Below are 23,329 nucleotides of genomic sequence, written 5' to 3' on the forward strand. Positions count from 1 at the left end.
CATATGCTAAAATTGATTTTTTATTTATTTTTTTATTATGAAAACATGACAGTTACACTTTAAAGTATACACCCTTATATACCATTTTAATCTAAACAGGTCCAAAATTATTTGCTGATTAATTTCTCAATATATCTTTATAGCAACCAGAGCTCCATTTCTCTGATATAGATACATGTAAAGAATACCTGAGTTAAAAAAAAAAAAAGTTGTAATCATAACCATCGTGTTTGGGCTTTCCTAGAGTCTCTATCAGCCATATTATTCCCTGTTTCAGCTGCACAGCTAGATGCATTTCTCGCAGAAGCAGGGGGTGTCTCCCTTCTGACAGTACTGTATGCAGTGACCTCACTTCCTATACTTCCCTTTATGTTAGTTTTCTTCTAGGGAGCTCAGAAAGCTGATAAGGAGTGATAAATCACACTTACAGAAAAGTCGGAGGCTCCTGTAATGTTCAGAACCTATGTAGAAGCGGTGGTTTTATCAGGCTCGCGATCTCAGCTAGCCCTGACACACCCCCACTTCCTCTCAGCTATCGTCTTAATCTCTGTTACTAGAGTCAGGCAGTGCAATTTAGGTGGAAGGGAGAACCCTAATGGTCATGACTTTGCAGCCATTTTTCAGGTGGATGAATTAATTTAGAAATGTGCTAGTTACACCATTCTTCATTTAATGAAATTGTGTGAAAGTACAGTGACTGTTTAAAAGAAAACACTCCGATTGCCTGCAGCTGCCACTAGATGGAGCTTGGGAGCTAACTACATACTGTATGCTTTACGCTTGCGAGCTCCCTCTAGTGGTGGCTTCTGGTAGCCAACATGTCTTTGCAGGGGATTTGGAGCTCTGTAATAGGAAATCAGATGTCTGACAGCTATAAAGCTATATTTATAAATTATTCAGCGCAGAATATTTGACCTAAAACAGCATAATGATAAAAGGTGGACATTCAATTTAATGCTAGATCCAAAAAGATTATCTGGAAAACTGCAATATTTTCTTTATAAATTGTTGAAAGTGAACTCGGATTAAGAAAAGCACTGAATAAAGTTCAATGGGGTATTCTGACAAAAGTATTGATGACAAATCCCTTGGATTTGCCATCATGTCAGATCGTTGGAGGAGGTCTGACCACTGATTGGGTATTTTCCCAGACTGAGTTTTTTTTTGCATTGATTGGGATCCGACCAGCTGTCAGACTAGGGTAGCATATCCTTACCGTATGCCATCAAGTTTGTATCAGAATACCCCTTTAAAGAGGAGCTGGTTAGTCAGGTCATCTATAAAGGCTACGCCCACCTTTGCAACTATTTTTATTGTCTTTCTGCAGTAACAATGAAGCAACATGGTAAATAGCCTTGATTAATAATCTCTATCACTTTGTGCCTACAGTTCCTAAGCAGACCTATGTGTCTCCATGGTAACAGACTACAAACAAACCCCTTGTAGTCAGATCCTGTGGTCATACTCTTTTCCATCTGCCCAGTGCTTCTTGTTATCTTGTCATAAAAGTTAGCAAAACATAGTTGACAGATTGAATAGACTATGACCTATAGTGTCTGACTACACAGGGCTTGTTGTCTGTTACCATGGTGACACTTTAGAAAGAAAATTATGTGATTAGTAAAGTTGCTTCTTTTTTCAATTTAAATGCATATGGATCTAAATCAAATAGCTTTTAGTAATGACCTGGTGTCTCCCTAATCTGACCGTACCTTAAAGAGATTTTCCCATAATACAAACGTATTCCCTATGCGTAGTATAGGGAATAGGTATTTGATTGTTGGGGGTCCAACTGCTGGGAACCCCACCGATCACAAGCACAGGGGTCCTGTGGAATGGCATGTCGAGCATGCGTGTTGCCGCTCCAGTCATTCTCTATAGGACAGCCGAGTAGAGCGCTCAGTGGTCTGAGCCCCAAACAATCGGATAATTAACCCTTATCCTATGTATAAGGACAATTTGTAGTGTGGGAAACCCCTTTAACTTTTTTTTCTCTATGTTGTGCCACTTTCTTATAGGGCACCTTTCAGCAGGAACACTTACTGTCTGGTTGGGTTGAGCCTGCTGATTAAAAAGAAAATTTTAAAATTAAAACCTGTCTTATCAAAATCAGTTGTGGCGTTCTAGGGTAAAGAAAAAAAAAAGACTTATTCTTTATGCAAATGAGGGCCACTGTGTGTCGTGGGGCGGGGCCTAGCTCCTCAGAGCATCACAGCTTTCCAGTGCTGGTTACGCCCCCAGTGCACTAAAGCCTGGTTTATTAGGGTTTATCCTGTATGCCTGGTTTATTAGGGTTTATCCTGCTGATAGGTGCTCTTTAAAGGTACAGGGAGTTTTTGACAAAATGTCTGGATTCTGGATGACCCCTTTAAGGCACAGGTAGACCTTAAAAAGTGGTCACTGATTGTATAATGTCCATGCAGTCTATAGTATATGGCGGCATAGCCTCGAGAAGTCCTTAGTGGTGCCAGATCATGTCGTAGTGACGTCCTAAGGCTGCTAATATACTTGTAAGGCTTCTTCTTGAGGAGACATGATGAGGAGATGATTCTGCTCCTAATTTATCTGCTGTCTGGAGTGTCAGGATGGGTTATGTCTGTCGGTATAATGGAGAAGACATAAAGTTGTTCAATCCAATTTCCTTGTAATCTAATTTATTATGTATGAAATGCAAACCCTTCCTGCTACTGGTTGCAGAAGTAAACACTTGCGGGTAACGTCAGCGAGAGATCTCCACATGCCAGGCGATGCGAAGACGAAAATAGGAAGCAGTAAAAGTTCCTTGGTTCAATATTTGCTGGAAGCCATTAATATGGATCGGTCTATGGCATTGCCCATGTTTGACCTTCCCAATGTTAATTCACCAACACGTTAAAGACTGTTGTACTGGCAGCTACAGATTTGTGTACACAGCTCCTCTGCAGACCTACAGTGCCTAGAAAAAAGTATTTATACCCCTTGAACTTTTCCACATTTTATCACGTTACATCCACAAACGTAAATGTATTTTATTGGGATTTTATTTAATAGACCAAAAGTGAAAAGAAAATGATACATGGTTTTCAAAAATTTTAATACATAAACCTCTGGAAAGTGTGGTGTGCATTTGTATTCAGCCCCCTGTACACGGATACCCTTAAATAAAATCCAGTGTGACCAACTGCCTTCAGAAGCCACCGAGTTAGTAAATAGAGTCCACCTGTGTGTAATGTATTCTCAGTATAAATACAGCTGTTCTGTGAAGGCCTCAGGGGTCTGTTAGTGAACATTAGTGATCAAACAGCATCATGAAAACCAAGGAACACACCAGACAGGTCAGGGATAAAGTTGTGGAGAAGTGTAAAACATGGTTAGGTTATCAAACAATACCCCAAGCTTTGAACATCTCATGGAGCAATATTGAATCTATCATCCGAAAATGAAAGGAGTACGGCACAACTGCAAACCTACCAAGACATTGCTGTCCACCTAAACTGACAGCCCAGGCAAGGAGAGCACTAATTAGAGAAGCAGCCAAGAGACCCATGATCACTCTGGAGGAGCTGCAGAGATCCACAGCTCAGGTGGGCGAATCTGTCCACAGGACAACTATAAGTGTCATGTACTTCACAAATCTGGCCTTTATGCAACAGAGGCAAGAAGAAAGCAATTTTTAAAAGCAAGCTATAAGAAGTCCAGTTTGCAGTTTGCCGCAAACGTGTGGAAGAAGGTGCTCTGGTCGGATGAGACCAAAGTTGGCCTAAATGTAGAACGCTATGTGTGGTGGAAAACTAACACTGCCCATCACCCTGAACACACCATCCACACCGTGAAACATGGCGGTGGCATCATCATGCTGGGGGGGAGGACAGGGAAGCCGGTCAGAGTTAATGGGAAGATGGATGAAGCTAAATACAAGGCAAATCCTGGAGGAAAACCTGGTAGAGGCTGCAAAAGACTTTCAGCAGGACAACGACCCTAAACATCCAGTCAGAGCTACGATGGAATAGTTTAGATCAAAGCATATTCATGTATTAGAACGGCCCAGTCACAGTTCAGACCTGAATCTCATTGAGAATCTGTGGCAAGACTTGAAAATTGCTGTTCACAGACTTTCTTCATCCAGTCTGAATGAGCGCAAGCTCTTCTGCAAAGAAGAATGGTCAAAAATGTCAGCCTCTAGATGTGGAAAACTGGTAGAGACAAACCCCGAAAGGCTTGCAGATGTTATTGCAGCAAAAGGAAGTCCCAAAGTATTGACTCAGGGGGCTGAATACAAATGCATGCCACATTTTCCAGATTTTTATTGACTTAAAATTTTCAAAACTAGGTATCATTTTCTTTTCACTTTACACAAAATCCCAATAAAATACATTTACATTTGTGGGTGTAACATAAAAAAATGTGGAAAAGTTCAAGGGGTATGAATACTTTTTCAAGGCACTCCATACGTGTCCATGGTTACAGATTCATACAAACCCTAAGCAGTGTGATCCTGAAGAAGTGTTACTCTCTTTAAGTGGACCTGTTTGCTCCACAGACAGTGGACACATGGGTCTGCATGGGAGCTGTGGACACAACACATTAGGCTATTTTAAACAATCTTCAGGACCATTTAAAGGTGCTGTCCAAAGGATTAACAAATTCTTAGAAAAAGGTCAGAAAGGGTTAAAAAATAAAAGAAGAAAGGCACACCGATCCTCCATCATTGTTCTGATATTTACCAAGTTCCCGATGGTTTCTATTTTTAACAGTTTTTCTTTTACAGGTTAAAGGCTATGTACACCTTTTTGGGGGGCATTTTTTAAAAATATTATTGCATTGTACTCATTTTGAGCAAAAAACTATTTTTTAATTTATATTTATTAAAAACATGGAATCCTTTTTTTTCTGTACAGAGCTGAGATGCTCTAGAACAGGGATGGCCAACCTGAGGCTCTCCAGCTGTTGCAAAACTACAACTCCCAGCATGCCCAGCCTACCTACAGCTATCAGCCTACAGCAGGGCATGGTGGGAGTTGTAGTTTTACAACAGCTGGAGAGCCTCAGGTTGGCCATGCCTGCTCTAGAAGCACCCTTTGGATTTTCTGTCAGACCGGGAGCTGACGGGCTCCTTTTCTCTGCTCTCTGACATTATAAACAGTCATTATAGCTCAGGTCTTGTCTTACTGATAAGAATGTGGCTTAAATAGGCCTCTTAGTAATTTAGAGAGAAGGTTTATTAGATGACCGGCACAAAGTGAAAGTACCAGTCACACAGCTAGAAAAACAGTTAACCCTTTTTGACAGAACGGCTCAATATTTTTTTTTATAAAAACCAATTGAAAAAATTATTTATAGCCAAAAGTAAGTAAAATACAATCGTAAAGAAAAAATTGCCTCCAAAGGTGTACATAGCCTTTACGTTTCTGTAGACTATCTTACCTTCAGTTTCACACTGAACCGTCGGGTTGCCGCTCTGACGGCTGAAGTTATAGCCCTTATCTCTGACTCCCATTATGGCTAAATTCTTAGCTATTTGATGAATTGAATGACCTGTCAGGGAGTTCAGAGATAAGGGCTTCACAGGCATCCATTAGAGCAGCAGCCTGACGGCTCAGTGTGATACTGAAGGTAAGATACTGAACCCTGTAGGAAAAAAACAATTGCAATTTTTTAATATAGACCAATTGAAAAAATGTTTTTTAGCCTAAAATGAGTAAAATGCAGTAAAAAAAAATATGCCCCCTCCCCCGAAGGTGTCCATAGCCTTTAAGATTTTTGTTCAGATGATTATGCCATTCTTTGCCTGTGACAGAATGTGAAGTAACTGATAAGATTGCTTCTGCTGCATTCCCTTTTCTTCAAATGTTCTTCTTTTTTCTTTTCTTTTTTATTAACCCTTAAACGTTCTGTGGATTTTAGCCTGCACTCACCACACGTCGCACTGCCTTTTCTAAAGCCAATTTCTCTCTATTTCCTAGGCCTCCTGCAAGATATGGATCATCCCTACAGCAAATTTGATAACGAGTAGATTTGGATGAGACCCGTGGATTTGATTCCGTCCTGCCGCATGAGCAAAACCCTGCAGATGCCGGACTGACCGCAGATTATTTCCACAGTGTGATAATGGGTGCATGAGGCTCCTGGGGTGCTTAACGCTGACCGTACACCTAGTGATAGTTGCTAACGATCTGACCGAGGTCAACCATTGTGTCTGTGGTACTGAAGAGAGATCTGTTCCCACCCACAGAACTGGATTCTATTGGTCGGAACAAGTATCTGAACTTTAAACGTTTCCCCCCCCCCGTCATTTGTTTTTAACCCTTTGATTAGAGGACGGATATGCACATAAATAATATTCGCAATGGTCGGAACTTCATTTTCATTGCTCCAGACATCTTCACTTCACAGCTTCCTGATTTCGACTGCTCAGAATTTTAATGCGGACCTGTCACCTCTCCCGACAAGTCTGTTTTAGTAAACACTTGCATTCCCCATGTAATAATTCTGATGTCCCTCTGTTATTCCTCCTGGACACTGGGAGTTACCATTCTCTTTGTCAGTAGGCTGGATGTATACAATATGACATTTTCAGCACTGATTGGATGCTGTCAGACTGTAAGGAGAAAGGGAACTCCCAGTTGTCAATTTATTTATGCATTTCCAGGTGGAATAACCAAGGGCAAACTGAACGTGACACTCCAGAACGCTTCTGTTATAGAGAATATAAGAAGAGTTGGGCGCTTTCTTCCAGAAACAGCGCCACAACTGTCCATGGGTTGTGGCTGGTATTGCAGCTCAGCGGCAATGATGTGAATTGAGCTGCAGTACCACATACAACCTGTGGACAGGTGAGGCACTGTTGTTACAAGACAGCAGCCATGTTTGTCTAATCCTCGATAACTCCTTTAGCATGCCACTTTTTGTGTGATTTTTTTATTTTTACTTTGTTATTACTTAGCTTTTGATTTTCCTTTGGATGTGAAATGTTTCTATCTTTTATGATTTTCGGTTTTATATATCTGTATATTAGATGTTATTATGGTCTTGCTCATTGCAATATATTTAAAGGGGTATTCCCATCTGGGACATTAATGGCATATCACTAGTGTCAGATAGATGCGGGTCCCACCGCTGGGACCAGCTCCATAACAGGGCCCCGCCACCCTTCGTTCACCACTATGGGAGTTCCGTAAATAGCAGAGCGCCGCCTCAGCAATTTCTGGCAGTCCCCTAGCGGCGAACGGAGAAGTGGTTGCGCTTGCGCGGCTTCCTCTCCAGTCACTGCCATGGGACTTCCAAGAACAGCCGTGTGCGTTCGCTCAGCTATTTTCAGAGCTCCCATACCAGTTAATGGAGAGCAAGCCGCGCAGTGTGCTGTCCTTCACTTTGGGGGTCCCGTTCTGGAGATAGGAGCGGGTCGCAGAGGTGACCCGCTCCTATCTGACATTGATGGCATGTCCTAGCGAGGTGTCATCTCTATAACCACATTCTCATAGGGTTAATGGGTTATGTAAGATTACAAAATATGGGGTTGATTTCCCTCCCCCTGAAATGGCACCGTCCATGGCCTGATATTGTAGCTCGAGTGAATAACTGCAGTACCAGACACAACCTATGGATAAGAGTGGCGCTGCTTCCAGATAACGAGCATACCTCATATTTTCACCCCTGTAAAAGTCTCATTCACAGGACTTTATGGTCTGCATTTTATGCGGATCGCACGCGGATCCGTTCGTTTCCACGGGGCCACAAAAAATGCGGACAGCATGTCCTTTCTGCATCCGGCTGATGCAGATTATAGAACATTTCCTGTTTTTGTCTGTTTTGCGGTAAGAATAGGCATTTTTACAATGGGGCCTGCAAAAAGTGCGAGATGCACGCGGACCGCTTCGTATTTTTCGGATCTGAGATTTGTGGACCGCGAAATGTATACAGTAACGTGAATGTATCTAAGGGCTCATTCACATTTCCATGTCCGTTTGATGTCCATGGAAAATCCGTCCGTCTGAAAATGATCGTGAATGATCCGTGTTTGGTGCGCGTGTCCGTTTTTTGGCTCTCGTATTCCATGGACACTGCTCAGCTGAAAATGTAATTTCCAGAACATCTCCCACCAACGGTCCACAGAGCATGGATGCCATCCGTGTTGTGTCAGTGATTTTTCGCATCAAAAAACAAAATAGTTGGCGTCTCTGTTGGACCCTCTACCATGGGTCAGTGGAAAATCACTGTGAACAAACACATTAAAGGGCATCTGTCAGCAGTTTTGTCCCTATGACACTGGCATCTGTGTTGGTCCCATGTTCCTATGTGCCCGCATTGCTGAGAAAGATGATGTTTTAATATATGCAAATTAGCCTCTAGGAGCAATGGGGGCGTTACCATTACACCTAGAGGCTCTGCTCTCTCTGCAACTGCTGCGCCCTCTGCACTTTCATTGACAGGTCCAGGCAGTGTAAACATCATCACACTTGGTTCTGTCAAAGTGCAGAGGCCATGGCAGTTGCAGAGAGAGCAGAACCTCTAGGTGTAACGGTAACGCCCCCGTTGCTCCTAGAGGCTCATTTGCATATATTAAAACATCATCTTTCTCAGCAATGCGGGCACATATGGACATGGGACCAACACAGACGCCTTCAGCTGCCAAGCGCACCTGTAACAGGTCAGCCGGTGTCATAGGTACAAAACTGCTGACAGATGCCCTTGGAAAATGTAAGCATGAACGAGGCCTCAGGCAGACTTCTTCCTTGGAGCCACTTTTAGCAGACGGTTGGTTACTTATTTCCCCGTACCTTGGAATTATGAGAAATCCTCCTTTTGGGTAACTTACCGTTCAGATAATGCCCTGTGGGGATCTGACACAGCAGTCCATTCTTTTTGGAGTCCATTGATGCATCGGCACGGATAAGAATTTGGGACTCCATGCATCTAAATGGGAGTGTTTAGAAAATACCACTGTGGAGTTTCCCTTTATGCAGTTATTTAACGTATGTTACGTGCGAAAGTAAATCGGGGCTTTGCTTAAATAACACAAGAGGCAAAAAGCGGCCTTTTATTCTGCACTTTCACCTCGTCATCCTTGCATGAACAGGACGACTTATTTTAAAGGGTGTTTTCCTTCAGATAAGTTTCATTCATGGAGTTTGTCTTTTGTCGTTTACTAAATACATTGCATTACATTTCTAGTTTTTTTACATTTTTTGTAGCGGTGCTGGTGTAGCAGAGCTCTGTTTGCCAACGCAGTAATGATACATTTTCAACAGTGTAACTGTAATATTTGCTATCAGTGGAGGAGTCGGGGGGCATCACCGGACGGGTGCAGAGGTAACAGTTGCATCCAGCCCTGGTGCCTGAAGGGGGGGGGAACAAGGACCCCTCTGTCCAAAAAAATGACACCAGTATTATAAATGGTATGTGGGGTGGGAGGGCTCCATTACACATGTTGCATTGGGGCCAGGAGCTTAAAGGGGTATTTCCATCACAGACAATGAGGGCATATGCCCCCATTGTCTGATAGGTGCAGGTCCCACCTCTGAGACCCGCACCCACACCAAAAACGGAGCAGAGAGAGCGGTGCGCACTCCCATTGATTTCTACGGGGCCGACGGAAATAGCCGAGCTATTTTCGGCAGCCCCATAGAAAATAATTGGAGGGCGGCTGTGCATGCGCCTTCCCCGCTTTGTTCTCCTAGCTATAAGCCCCCATTGTCTGTGATGGGAATACCCCTTGAAATGTGTGCTTCTGGGATTAGTGTAGGTAGACCTAATGTGTTGGAGACTATTCACATGGGACAGATTTGTTGCAGAAATTTCGCATTCATCTGAATGGGGGTTGTAGATATCGGCGCACATGTTGCAGAAACATCCCATACAGTTGTATGGACGTGATGTTCAATCGCAGAAAGAAAGTTCCGTCGCCTGTGTATGTAACCTGACAGTAGCTCATTGACAGCTTCAGCTCTGCTACATCTGTACATCTGCTATGGGTTCTTGCACATGACCCTGTCATATAGAAAATATCTACTGATACTTGTCAACCACTTTTATGAGCTGAGACTTTGTATTATCCGATATTGCACTCGATTCTCTCACTTTGTACATTTTATTGTTTCGTTGGGTATTTTCTTGCATAGTGTAAATCTATTAAAAAAAAAAACAAGTGACCCCCTCCTCCGCAGTGCCCCAGTCCGCAATCTTTGTGTCCTTGACCTCAATTACTGATACACATGAGGATCCAACAGGTGGAGAGCTGATCGGTACGTTTTGCATATATGTCTGTTTTTTTTTTTGGTTTTTTTTTTTCATGTTAAAGGGGTTGTCCATGACCTATACTTAGGATAGGTCATCTCTGTCTGATTGGTGGGGGTCTGACTCCTGTCATCCCTGCCTATCAGCTGGTGGAAGGGGCCACAGTGCTTAGATGAGCGCTGCTGGCTCATTCTCGGACGTCACGTCCACTGATCAGTGGGCTTTGTGCAGCTAAGGCTACTTTCACACCTGGATCTCGGTACCGGAAAAAAATGCATTAAGGATGCATCAGGATAAGGGTCCATTCAGATGTCTGCAAGTGCTTTGCGGATCCGCAAAACACGGATACTGGCCATGTGCTTTCCGCATTTTGCGGACCGCACATGGCCGCCCCTGTGATAGAAATGCCTATTCTTGTCCGTGATTGCGGGCAAGAATAGGACATGCTCTATCTTTTTTGCGGGGCTGCGAAACTGAACTACAGACCTTCCACATCTTTTGCCGCCCCGTTGAAATGAATGGTTCCACCCCCAATTGCAGAACGACTGCGGACCCTGAACAACCGACGTCTGAATGGACCCTTAGTGTTAAGCGAACTTGCGATTTTGCAAGAAGTTCGGGTTATCTAAGAATTCCGTAATTGATTCCGTTACCACGGACCATAACGGAATTCTATGACGGCATGCACCACGGAAGCCTATGAGAGACATTCCGTATTGCATTCCATCATAATAGAAATTTTCGGAATAACTGACAAAAGGGTGTTACCAGCTGGTGATGTTTGAGGCCATTTCATCTGATGAACGGGTCGTTGCTGGTTGATGGGGTGATCTGCGGCACCTTCACATGGGCAGATTATCGGGAACGAGCTTTTGTACTAACATTCGCTCCTGATATTGTAACTATTTAATCCATATATCATTCCACATCCACACATTTTACCATCTGGTGTAGGATGTCTCTGTGGCACTTGTGGTCCCGCTGCGGGCATCCTCCACTGTATGGATTTTTGCCGGTGTCTGTGTTTTGCAGACGTGTGAATGGACCCTTAGGCCCCTTTCACACGGGCGAGAATGCCGCGCGGGTGCAATGCGTTCACCTCACGTATTGCACCCGCACTGAATCCGGACCCATTCACTTCAATTGGGCTGTTCAGATGAGCGGTGATTTTCACGCATCACTTGTGCGTTGCATGAAAATCGCAGCATGCTCTATATTGTGCGCTTTTTTCACGCAACGCAGGCCCCATAGAAGTGAATGGGGCTGCGTGAAAATCGCAAGCAAGTGCGGATGCGGTGCGATTTTCACGCTTGATTGCTAGGAGACGATCGGGGTGGGAACCCGATCTTTATTATTTTCCCTTATAACATGGTTATAAGGGAAAATAATAGCATTCTTAATACAGAATGCTTAGTAAAATGTCCATTGAGGGGTTAAAAATAATAAACAAATTTAACTCACCCCATCCACTTGATCGCGTAGCGGATCTCCTCTTCTTACTTCCGGACCTGGCTAAAGGACCTTTGATGACGTCACTGCGCTCATCACATGGTCCATCACCATTGTGATGGACCATATGATGAGCACAGTGACGTCATCAAAGGTCCTTTAGCCAGGTCCTGTAGAAAGAAGAGGAGATCCGCTACGCGATCAAGTGGATGGGGTGAGTTAAATTTGTTTATTATTTTTAACCCCTCAATGGACATTTTACTAAGCATTCTGTATTAAGAATGCTATTATTTTCCCTTATAACCATGTTATAAGGGAAAATAATAAAAACTACACATCACCGATCCCAAATCCAAACTACTGTAAAGAAGTTCGGGTCTGGGTACCAAACATGCAGATTTTTCTCACTCGCATGCAAAACGCATTTAATCGCTTTGCACTCGCGTGGAAAAATTTCGCATTTTGTCCGGCCCTCACACGCGACGCCCGTGTGAAAGAGGCCCTAATCTTCCTTAACACTCCCAGCAACAGAAGGGGACGAGCTACATCTGAAGAAGGGACCAGGCAGTGAGACCCCCCATCTATCACCACAATGGAGGGGCTGTGTCGATTGTCCTGCTATATGAATAACTTTAATCGTCTTCTGTACAGCGATCAATGCAGACCATGGTCCTGACAAAGGGAGAAGATTCCGTCATGGGGGCTGACAGCTTTATATAATCAGCCTGGTCCCTAGAGCTGTCCCGTACACCTAACAGATGCCTGTGCAACGTCACATAGACCTAAGCATTAGGTCTCATGCACACGACCATGTCCCTTTTGCGGTCTGCAAAATACGGTTGCAGTCTGTGTACAGTCCGCATTTTTTTTTTTTTTTTTTGCTGACCCATTGACTTTATTGGGTCCCCCAATCTGGACATAGTCTATATTTTTGTGGAACGGACATACGGATGTGAAAAGCGCACAGATTACCCGTGTGCTTTCCGCATCAATAAAAACATGTCCTACAGTTGACTGCAAAATGTGGACCACGGACCCAATGAAGTGAAAAGGTCCACAAAAAAATGGGATGCAACACGGACGGTATCCAGATTTTGTAGATGTGCAATTTTGTTGACCCCAAAATACATACATGTTCGGGTGAATGAGGCCTGAGAGGGATCCTGTCACCAGGACATTCACTGACACCAAGCACAGTGTCTTCTAGGGCTAGCTCAGCTGGGATCCAAGGCTTCAATCTGGAGGAAAGGTAATTTTAATCTATATGTAAATGAGCAGTTAAGTGCACCGAGGGGGCGGATCCAAGACACTCTGTGTACCCTTGCTCCTCCTGCTTCCTCTGCTAGCCCCGCCTACTCCTTGTATTTCCTGGTGGCAGACTTAAAAAAAAAAAAGAAAGAAATATCAAAAATAATTAAAGTCTCAGCAAAATGGCATAAACATGCAAAAAACACATTTTTGACCAGTGTGCAGTCACACCTCACCTACTACTTTAATTTTCATTTAATTTACTTCCTGCCCACAGGTTTGTATAGAACTGCTCTTTACCTTATCAGATGAGACTTTAGAGGGGATTAGAGCGGCGCAGAACGACCTTGCCCGAGGTGTTTCAGACTCCTCAACCCCTCCTTCTGGTTTTTTTTCTCTGCTTTATAGATAATGGATTTTTATACTTCATTTTCCGCACAGATAAGAAAGAATTAGCTGCGATTAGGGTCCCTTTAAGGCAAAAAAAAAACACAGGCGCTGTGGTGGTGCAGAATATAAAACCATGCCCATTGCAATTTAAAATCAAGCACACAGCCATGCGACCTCCATAGACAAACACTGGTAGGAGTATGGGTCGTACTGAAGAGCCCAGTGACTTTACACCTGGCACTGTCCTAGAAAGCCACCTGAGCTGCAAGCCGTGTTGGTAACCTTTATGGTCTGCCCCGGCCACCTTTAAGTGCAATTATTATGAATCTGAAGCATCTTGGAGCAGCAACAGCTCAGCCACAAAGTGACCACACAAACCCACAGCGTGGAGCCGGCGAGTGCTGGAACGTGGTGTGTAAAAATGGCCTATTCTGCATCACTTTCTGCAGAGCTCCAAACTCTCCCAGAAGGGGACATCTGCACAAGAAAGGCAAGAGCTTCAGAAAATTGGTTTCCATGGCCGAGTAGCTGCACAAAAGCCTAAGGTCACTATGCTCAATGCCAAGCGTCACCTAGAGTGATGTAAAGCACGTCGTCACTGGACTCTGGAGGAGGGGATACGTGTTCTGTGGAGTGACGAATCGCCTCTCACAGTCTGATGGATGAATCTAAGTTTGGCGTATTACTGGAGAACGCTACCTACTGAAATACATAAGTCAGATTTTCTACAGATGGTCTAAACTTAGACCAGCCGTCTAGACCTGCACCAGATCTATCACAAGAGCTCAGGCTGGATGATAAATGTGGTGCCGGGATAGACACTTCTGTCCAACTTTATACCAACTATTGGTTGTGATTTGTGGTGCAAAAAAGAGTAGCTTAGGGTCCCATCTAAAAGAGGACACCTTACCGTTGTGGATGGGCACAAGTTATTAACTTGAAAATCTATTTGCTAAGTGCCTCATGTTAATTTATATAGTGAAAATGGCATTAGTAAAATTCACAGTCTATATATATAAAAAGTTTGCAGAGTGCTTTATGGTGCAATTTTGATGAAAAATGTTCCGTTTTATACCACACCCCTTATGCCAATGCCCACCCCTTTTCTTATGAGATAAAAAAAATTGGACCCAATTACTTCAATTTGCACCACTTTTTCTATCATATATCTATCTTTCGATCTCATATCTGTCTGTCTATCATCTATTTACTATGTATCTATCTTATCTATTTCATGTCTGTCATCTATCTAATATCTGTTTCAATGTATCGATCTTATATCTTTTCATATCTATGTATCATGTATCTATCTTAACTATTTCATATCTGTCTATCATATCTATCTTCCATGTATCTAACTGTCCGTCTATTTCATACCTATCTGTCTCATATTGCAAAGCACTGGGAGGGTGTCCTCCTGGCAGTCCCCTGTTTTTCACTCTTTAACCCCTATACAGAGAGCTGGACTTTGCTGCAGGGGAACCACCAGGGTGATGCCTCCTGGAGTAGTCTCTGTATGACTAACAGCTGACCCACGGAGGTCAGAGACACCAGTGCCTGAGTATCGAGGGATCAGGCAAAAACCGTAGTCAGGGACAGGCCGAGTATAAGCAATCCGATAAACAGTCAGGGGTCAGGGCAGGCAGTGAACGGTCAATATCCAGGAAACAGACAGAAGGTCAGTACATGGGCAGATAACAGCAACAGCACACCTTAGCAGCATATTAGTAAACCTATTGTCAGAAACACAGGCATAAGAGACAGTGTCTAAGGTGACCAGCACGTGCTGTCTCTTTACGAGCCGTAAAGAGCGCATTTCCTATGGGCAGAGGGGAGTAGCCTTGCTGGCAAGAAGCAGGCTGCTGCCTAGGAAGCACAGGCAGGTCACTCCGGTGGGCAGGCCCACCATGAGGGTGCAGAGGAAATGGGCCGCTGGGGCAGAAGAGGAAAGGTATGTGGAGAGATGCCCATCTGTCTCCTATGTATCTATCTCCTATCTATCATCCATCCATCCACTTTTTGGCATCGCTTCCTACAAACCAGTTTGTTCTCCGTTTTTCTTTGATACCATTCCTTCATGTCAGAACTATTAAAATACAGAATAGAAATTTTATGTGTAGGCGTTAAAGTGAAAAGCCATTTAATTTGCTTTTACACATAATAATTCATGGGGTCGGACGACGCGGGTGTGTGGGGGCTTCAATAACAATAAGTCAGTGGGCTAAGATTCCTTCAGGTTAATTCCCAGCAGAGATTTTTCTTTGTAAAGAAATGCTTTTCTTAAGACAACTAATGGAGAACTTTCTGGGCCCGGACGGCGGGGGGGGGGGGGGGGGGATGAAGAATCCATAACGGCTGCAGTAAAATCTCTCGGTGTTATTAGAGGCGTCATGCGGTATGGGACTCCACCGACGAGACTGCCCTTGAAGTATTACTGCCGACGGTACTGGTGAGAGGGGGCTAACTGCACATTCGTAAAGATGATGGAAGTATCCTCGTCAGGGGATGGAAGATCTCCGTGGTGACACTGACAACTTAATAGGAAAACATTTGTCATTTTTTGGCAGCCGGCTTATATAAAAGGTGGCAAGGACTGGATATGAAATCCTAGCAGCTGTCAGCGTGATGTAAAGGCACTAAACGTCTCGAGGAGACGCCGCCGCGCTATTGTCACCATTTGTTTTTATTTATTTTGCAAGATTTCTTGAATTGTTCTATAAAAGCCACGCTTTAACATCTTGAATTATATTCACGAGTCGGGGTAAAATATGAGAAAATGCAGGAAGAATGAAGAAGATGCGTTGGAGGTGAATGCAGAAACAGCGCCACACCTGTCTATAGGTTGTATCTGGTATTAGGCCTTTGGTGCAACAAGGGCGTCACCATTGCTCTTGTTGCACCCAAGCTCTGTTCCTTTCTGTAGCCAGCCCCTCCCTCTCTGCTTTGCCACTGCGTGGTCCTGTCCATCTAAGCAGCCATGTAGGGGCTGGCCACAGAAAGGAGTAGCAAGAGCAATGGTGACGCCCTCATTGCACCAAAGTCCTAATTTGCATATTAAGAAAAGTATCATAACTCGGGAACGGAGTCAACAAGAAAAAAACAACAACTTTGTTTAAATTAGGCGAACTACAGCCTTTGTGGTCTGTGCAAGCAGCTGGATAGGGAGGTCGCTGGTGACAGATTCTCTTAATAGGGCTCATTCACACGACTGTATTTATAGGTCCGCATCCGTTCCGCAATTTTGCAGAACGGATGTGGACCTGTTCTTTTCAATGGCACAAAAAAAGATAGAACATGTCTTATTCTTGTACCCAGTTGCGGACCAGAATAGGCATTTCTATCATGGGGCTTGCTGTGTGTGCATTCCGCAAAAGGCGAAACGCACACCTATTGCAAAACACATACGGTCATGTGAATATACCCTAAAAGTGAATGGGACTGAGCTGCAATACGAAAACTGTGGACAGTATGTACTGCTCTTCCCCTACCTACTACTGTCAGCAGTTTTACATGGTCAAAACTGCTGACAGAATCCCTTTAAGCAGCAACCATCTAAGCAGCCCCTGGATCTGACTACTTCTGTAATTGCATGTCATTAAAAATGTATTCCCTGAAATCTATCAGTACAGCGCCACCTGCTGTTTGCCCTTTTTTGAAATTCTTTGTCCTGCTCACTGAGATGGAAGCACACGCTCAGTTCCATCCTTCAACTGCCACCAGCTGCAGCGGCAAGGGCGCGCCCTCTGAGACGGGACACATCCCATCCTGAGCTTCCAGCCTGGAATAAGGCTAGGGCTACACGTCGACTTGTGTTGCGTGACAAAAAGTCGCGCGACACATAGGGCACAACTACACTGCAACATGCTGCAGTGGCAAGGGCGCGCCCTCTGAGACGGGATACATCCCATCCTGAGCTTCTTATTGTCGTCGTGTAGCCCTAGCCTAAGGCCTCTTTCACACTACAGTATTTTGCGTTCAGTATACTGGACGTTTTTTGAGTTCAGTATACGGAACAGATACTGAACCATTCATTTCAATGGTTCAGCAAAAAATACTGAAGTGTCTCCGTGTGCATTCCGTTTCAGTATTTCAGTATTTCCGTGCCGTGGAAAGATAGAACATGTCCTATGTTTCTCCGCAAATCACGGTCCGTGGCTCCATTAAAGTCAATGGGTCCGCAAAAAAACAGAATGCATACGGAAGGCATCCGTATGTCATCCGTTTTTTGCGGATCCGTCATTAACAAATGCTAGGCCCAGCCCACTGTGGCCATGTGTTTCTTGTTGCCAAACTTTGGCTGAGCACAAATACAGGTGGCTTCCGTTTTTGATCCGTGAAAAACGGACCGTATACGGGAACCATACGGAAACCATACTGAAAGGTTTTTGCGGACATACTGAACGGAAACGGAGACACAACGGAACCCAAAAACGGGACAACGGATCCGTGAAAAACGGAACGCAAAACACTGAAATGGACATACTGTAGTGTGAAAGAGGCCTAAATCTAACAGAACAATTGAAGAAATGAATGTGGAGATCTCTGGATCCTTGTGAGGTCCAGGCCTGGTCCTAGCTTTGTTAGAAAGGTACTGCCATGTAGATGATGTCTGAATCACATTTTTACATTAATCATGGGATAACCCCTTTAGTGTAACATAGATGTATTCTATGCACGTCTATAATATCTGAAGCTGTAAGTATAAAGCGTGCAGGTCAGCGGCTCCGACGCTGACAGGAGGTGAGGATACACAATGTGCTGGAGGCGATAATCTGTTCTGTTCTTTTTTTTGCAATTGTGGAGCTTAGTTATTGATGCTGCGGTGAGAATATGGCCTGCCTGCACTATGCACAACTTAGTGTGCAGATGTATATGTATCAGAACTGGAGGTCCTATACAGCTGTATGGACTAAAAAAAAACAACACCAAATATATAAGGGCCGGGGTGATCAGCGCTCATTACGTCCCATTAAAACCGCTTACCCCCTATGGTTTATAATTGTTTTAGTTATTTTTAGTTGTGCCGCATAACTAGCACTTTTATTCTATGGGTCAGTACAATTACCATGTGAAATACATGTGTTTTTTGTTGTTGTTTTTTTTTTTTTTACTATTTTTGCAGAGTAAGGCCTCTTTCACACGAGCGTGTCCGGATTAGGTCCGGATGCGTTCCGGTGCATTGCGGCAAACCCGCGCGAGTAGGTACCCAATTGCAGTCAGTTTTGACTGCGATTGCGTTCCGTTGTTCAGTTTTTATCGCGCGGGTGCAATGTGTTTTGCACGCGCGTGATTAAAAACCGACTGTGGTACCCAGACCAGAAGTTCAAGGTTGTGTAGATTGTATTATCTTCCCTTATAACATGGTTATAAGGAAAAATAATAGCATTCTGAATACAGAATGCATAGTAAAATGGGGCTGGAGGGGTTAAAAATAAATAAAAAATATTTAAAAAATATATATTTTTTAATAAATCTTTATTATTTTTAAAACATAATAAACAAAACAAAGTAAGGAACTGCAAGTGCCACAGACAGTACAACCACAAACATAGGGCAATATGTTTTCAGTAGTTCAAAGCAGTCACAATTCACAATCAATGTATAATAGCATACACAATCAATACACTTGCATTGAATCAAGAGGAGTTGGCTAGACTAAGCAGCAGACGACCAAGTGTCCCTTTCAATTGACCCATCAGGTACCATTCCGTGAGTGTAAACGGCTTCATAATCAGCTGTATCTCCGTATTTGAAGCCAGCTGTATCTCCGTATTTTGGGGTATCATCTTGAAGCCATTGTCGCAGGAGGCTACGCTTCACTACCATACATATCGTATGGAACAAGCGGGGTATCCCACCTTGCCCTACCTCTCCCTCCCCGTAGTCAAATAGATACAGTGTAGCTGATAATGGAAGCTCCCTTCCCCAGATCCCCTGAACCAAATTTCCCACTTCCTCCCATAACCTTTTACTATTTGGGCAGGTCCAGATCCCATGGAATAAATCGGGGAACCCTATTCCACATTTCGGGCAACTTGTAATCCTGTCTGGTTTAGCTGGATGAGGGGGAATATTAAAACCATAAATAGCTCTGTGCATAAATCGAACCTGAGTGTCCCTCCAAGACTCATTAATTATATGCCTTCTCACTACCTCCCACCCTTTCACTATCTTTGGTTCAATGTCATCATCACCCAGTTGCTCCGCCCATTTTCCAAAACATTTACTCCCATCCCTAATCCCTTCTTCCTTCCGCATATCCGCATATATCGCAGAAATCGAGACCCTCCCACCCCCCAGATCCAAGATCTTATCCAGTGTTTTTTCGTATTTCCTTCTGCACCAATACTAGCTGGTTCACCACTGCCTCCTTCACTTGAGACCACTGAATAGTCTGAAATGACGACAACGAAAACTTTGCAATCACTTCCTCCCCAGTCAGCCACCTAGGGTCCGAATCATGTAATAACTGTTTCACGCACAAAATCCCCTTCCTCCTCCATTCCTCAAACAGCTTGTTCCTATTACCCTGTGGGAATTCAGGATTGTTCCACAATGGGAGATGCTTGGAGATTCTATACGACAACCAGAACTTTTTCCTAAGAATCCTCCATGCACCTATTGTGTCCTTAACCTCCTCAGGACCGCCGTACGCAGGATTGCGTCTTTGCGGCGGCCCTGCTCTTCTGGGTGGACGCGCCGGTGCGTCCTCTCGCGAGACGCGAGATTTCCTGTGAACGCGCGCACACAGGCGCGCGCGTTCACAGGAACGGAAGGTAAGAGAGTGGATGTCCAGCCTGCCAGCGGCGATCGTTCGCTGGCAGGCTGGAGATGTGTTTTTTTTAACCCCTAACAGGTATATTAGACGCTGTTTTGATAACAGCGTCTAATATGCCTGCTACCTGGTCCTCTGGTGGTCCCCTTTGTTTGGATCGACCACCAGAGGACACAGGTAGCTCAGTAAATATGTTGCACCAAGCACCACTACACTACACCCCCCCCCTGTCACTTATTAACCCCTTATTCACCCTTGATCACCCCTGATCACCCCATATAGACTCCCTGATCACCCCCCTGTCATTGATTACCCCCCTGTCATTGATCAACCCCCTGTAAAGCTCCATTCAGATGTCCGCATGATTTTTACGGATCCACTGATAGATGGATCGGATCCGCAAAACGCATACGGACGTCTGAATGAAGCCTTACAGGGGCGTGATCAATGACTGTGGTGATCACCCCATATAGACTCCCTGATCACCCCCCTGTCATTGATTACCCCCCTGTCATTGATTACCCCCCTGTAAAGCTCCATTCAGACGTCCGCATGATTTTTACGGATCCACTGATAGATGGATCGGATCCGCAAAACACATACAGGCGTCTCCCTGGAGCCTTCCAGGGGGGGTGATCACCCCATATAGACTCCCTGATCACCCCCCTGTCATTGATCACCCCCCCCCCCCTGTCATGCTGCATTCAGATGTCCGTATGATTTTTACGGATCCACGGATACATGGATCGGATTCGCAAAACACATACGGACATCTGAATGGAGCCTTACAGGGGGGTGATCACCCCATATAGACTCCCTGATCACCCCCCTGTCATTGATCACCCCCCTGTCATTGATCACCCCTCTGTAAGGCTCCATTCAGACATTTTTTTGGCCCAAGTTAGCGGAATTATTATTATTTTTTCTTACAAAGTCTCATATTCCACTAACTTGTGTCAAAAAATAAAATCTCACATGAACTCACCATACCCCTCACGGAATCCAAATGCGTAAAATTTTTTAGACATTTATATTCCAGACTTCTTCTCACGCTTTAGGGCCCCTAGAATGCCAGGGCAGTATAAATACCCCACATGTGACCCCATTTCGGAAAGAAGACACTCCCAGGTATTCCGTGAGGGGCATATTGAGTCCATGAAAGATTGAAATTTTTGTCCCAAGTTAGCGGAAAGGGAGACTTTGTGAGAAAAAAATAAAAAATATCAATTTCCGCTAACTTGTGCCAAAAAAAAAAATTTCTATGAACTCGCCATGCCCCTCATTGAATACCTTGGGGTGTCTTCTTTCCAAAATAGGGTCACATGTGGGGTATTTATACTGCCCTGGCATTCTAGGGGCCCCAAAGCGTGAGAAGAAGTCTGGTATCCAAATGTCTAAAAATACCCTCCTAAAAGGAATTTGGGCACCTTTGCGCATCTAGGCTGCAAAAAAGTGTCACACATCTGGTATCGCCGTACTCAGGAGAAGTTGGGAAATGTGTTTTGGGGTGTCATTTTACATATACCCATGCTGGGTGAGATAAATATCTTGGTCAAATGCCAACTTTGTATAAAAAAATGGGAAAAGTTGTCTTTTGCCAAGATATTTCTCTCACCCAGCATGGGTATATGTAAAATGACACCCCAAAACACATTCCCCAACGTCTCCTGAATACGGAGATACCACATGTGTGACACTTTTTTGCAGCCTAGGTGGGCAAAGGGGCCCATATTCCAAAGAGCACCTTTCGGATTTCACAGGTCATTTACCTACTTACCACACATTAGGGCCCCTGGAAAATGCCAGGGCAGTATAACTACCCCACAAGTGACCCCATTTTGGAAAGAAGACACCCCAAGGTATTCCGTGAGGGGCATGGCGAGTTCCTAGAATTTTTTGTCACAAGTTAGTGGAAAATGATGATTTTTTTTTTTTTTTTTTTTTTCATACAAAGTCTCATATTCCACTAACTTGTGACAAAAAATAAAAACTTCCATGAACTCACTATGCCCATCAGCGAATACCTTGGGGTCTCTTCTTTCCAAAATGGGGTCACTTGTGGGGTAGTTATACTGCCCTGGCATTCTAGGGGCCCAAATGTGTGGTAAGGAGTTTGAAATCAAATTCTGTAAAAAATGACCAGTGAAATCCGAAAGGTGTTCTTTGGAATATGGGCCCCTTTGCCCACCTAGGCTGCAAAAAAGTGTCACACATCTGGTATATCCGTACTCAGGAGAAGTTGGGGATTGTGTTTTGGGGTGTCATTTTATATATACCCATGCTGGGTGAGAGAAATATCTTGGCAAAAGACAACTTTTCCCATTTTTTTATACAAAGTTGGCATTTGACCAAGATATTTCTCTCACCCAGCATGGGTATATGTAAAATGACACCCCAAAACACATTCCCCAACTTCTCCTGAGTACGGAGATACCAGATGTGTGACACTTTTTTGCAGCCTAGGTGGGCAAAGGGGCCCACATTCCAAAGAGCACCTTTCGGATTTCACTGGTCATTTTTTACAGAATTTGATTTCAAACTCCTTACCACACATTTGGGCCCCTAGAATGCCAGGGCAGTATAACTACCCCACAAGTGACCCCATTTTGGAAAGAAGAGACCCCAAGGTATTCGCTGATGGGCATAGTGAGTTCATGGAAGTTTTTATTTTTTGTCACAAGTTAGTGGAATATGAGACTTTGTATGAAAAAAAAAAAAAAAAAAAAATCATCATTTTCCACTAACTTCTGACAAAATAAAAAATTCTAGGAACTCGCCATGCCCCTCACGGAATACCTTGGGGTGTCTTCTTTCCAGGCTAACCATGGCCATATACGCCTTTAATGCCCCCAGGCTCACTATGGCCGCACGCCTTTTATGCCCCCAGGCTCACCATGGCTGTACGCCTTTTAAGCCCCCAGGCTCACCATGGCCGTACGCCTTTTATGCCCCCAGGCTTGTACGCCTTTTATGCCCCCAGGCTTGTACGCCTTTTATGTCCCTAGGCTCACCATGACAGAAGAGATGCCGGCTGCGCAAACAAGTGGATTAAGGTGAGTTAAAATATTTTTTATTGACTTCCGGTTCCGGCGCTAGCATGTGAAGACGCTGGAGACTGCTGCTCCGCCCCACCGCCGAGAATATCTGCTAATAACGATCAGCTGAGAGTGGTGAGAGGGCTGCTTCTGGCAGAGTGGAGCCCTGAAAGGTGTATGGAGCGTTACCTGCTAAGAAGCGGACAGAAAGCTTTTCCCC

The 23,329-nt window shown here is 44.2% G+C and overlaps 1 protein-coding gene across 1 annotated transcript in view; it reads left to right on the forward strand.

Moving 5' to 3' along the window:
- The window catches only part of LOC121000602 (pituitary tumor-transforming gene 1 protein-interacting protein-like), a 65,738-nt gene extending 59,310 nt beyond the window's left edge, over positions 1–6,428 (forward strand). The window contains exon 7 of the mRNA XM_040431134.1: positions 5,943–6,428. Coding sequence (XP_040287068.1) covers positions 5,943–5,992 — 50 coding nt within the window. The 3' untranslated portion in view covers positions 5,993–6,428. The remainder of the gene's footprint in view (positions 1–5,942) is intronic.
- The last annotated feature ends 16,901 nt before the right edge of the window (positions 6,429–23,329 follow it).

Source organism: Bufo bufo, chromosome 5 (genome assembly GCF_905171765.1).
Source record: "Bufo bufo chromosome 5, aBufBuf1.1, whole genome shotgun sequence".
Classification (NCBI taxonomy): domain Eukaryota; kingdom Metazoa; phylum Chordata; class Amphibia; order Anura; family Bufonidae; genus Bufo; species Bufo bufo.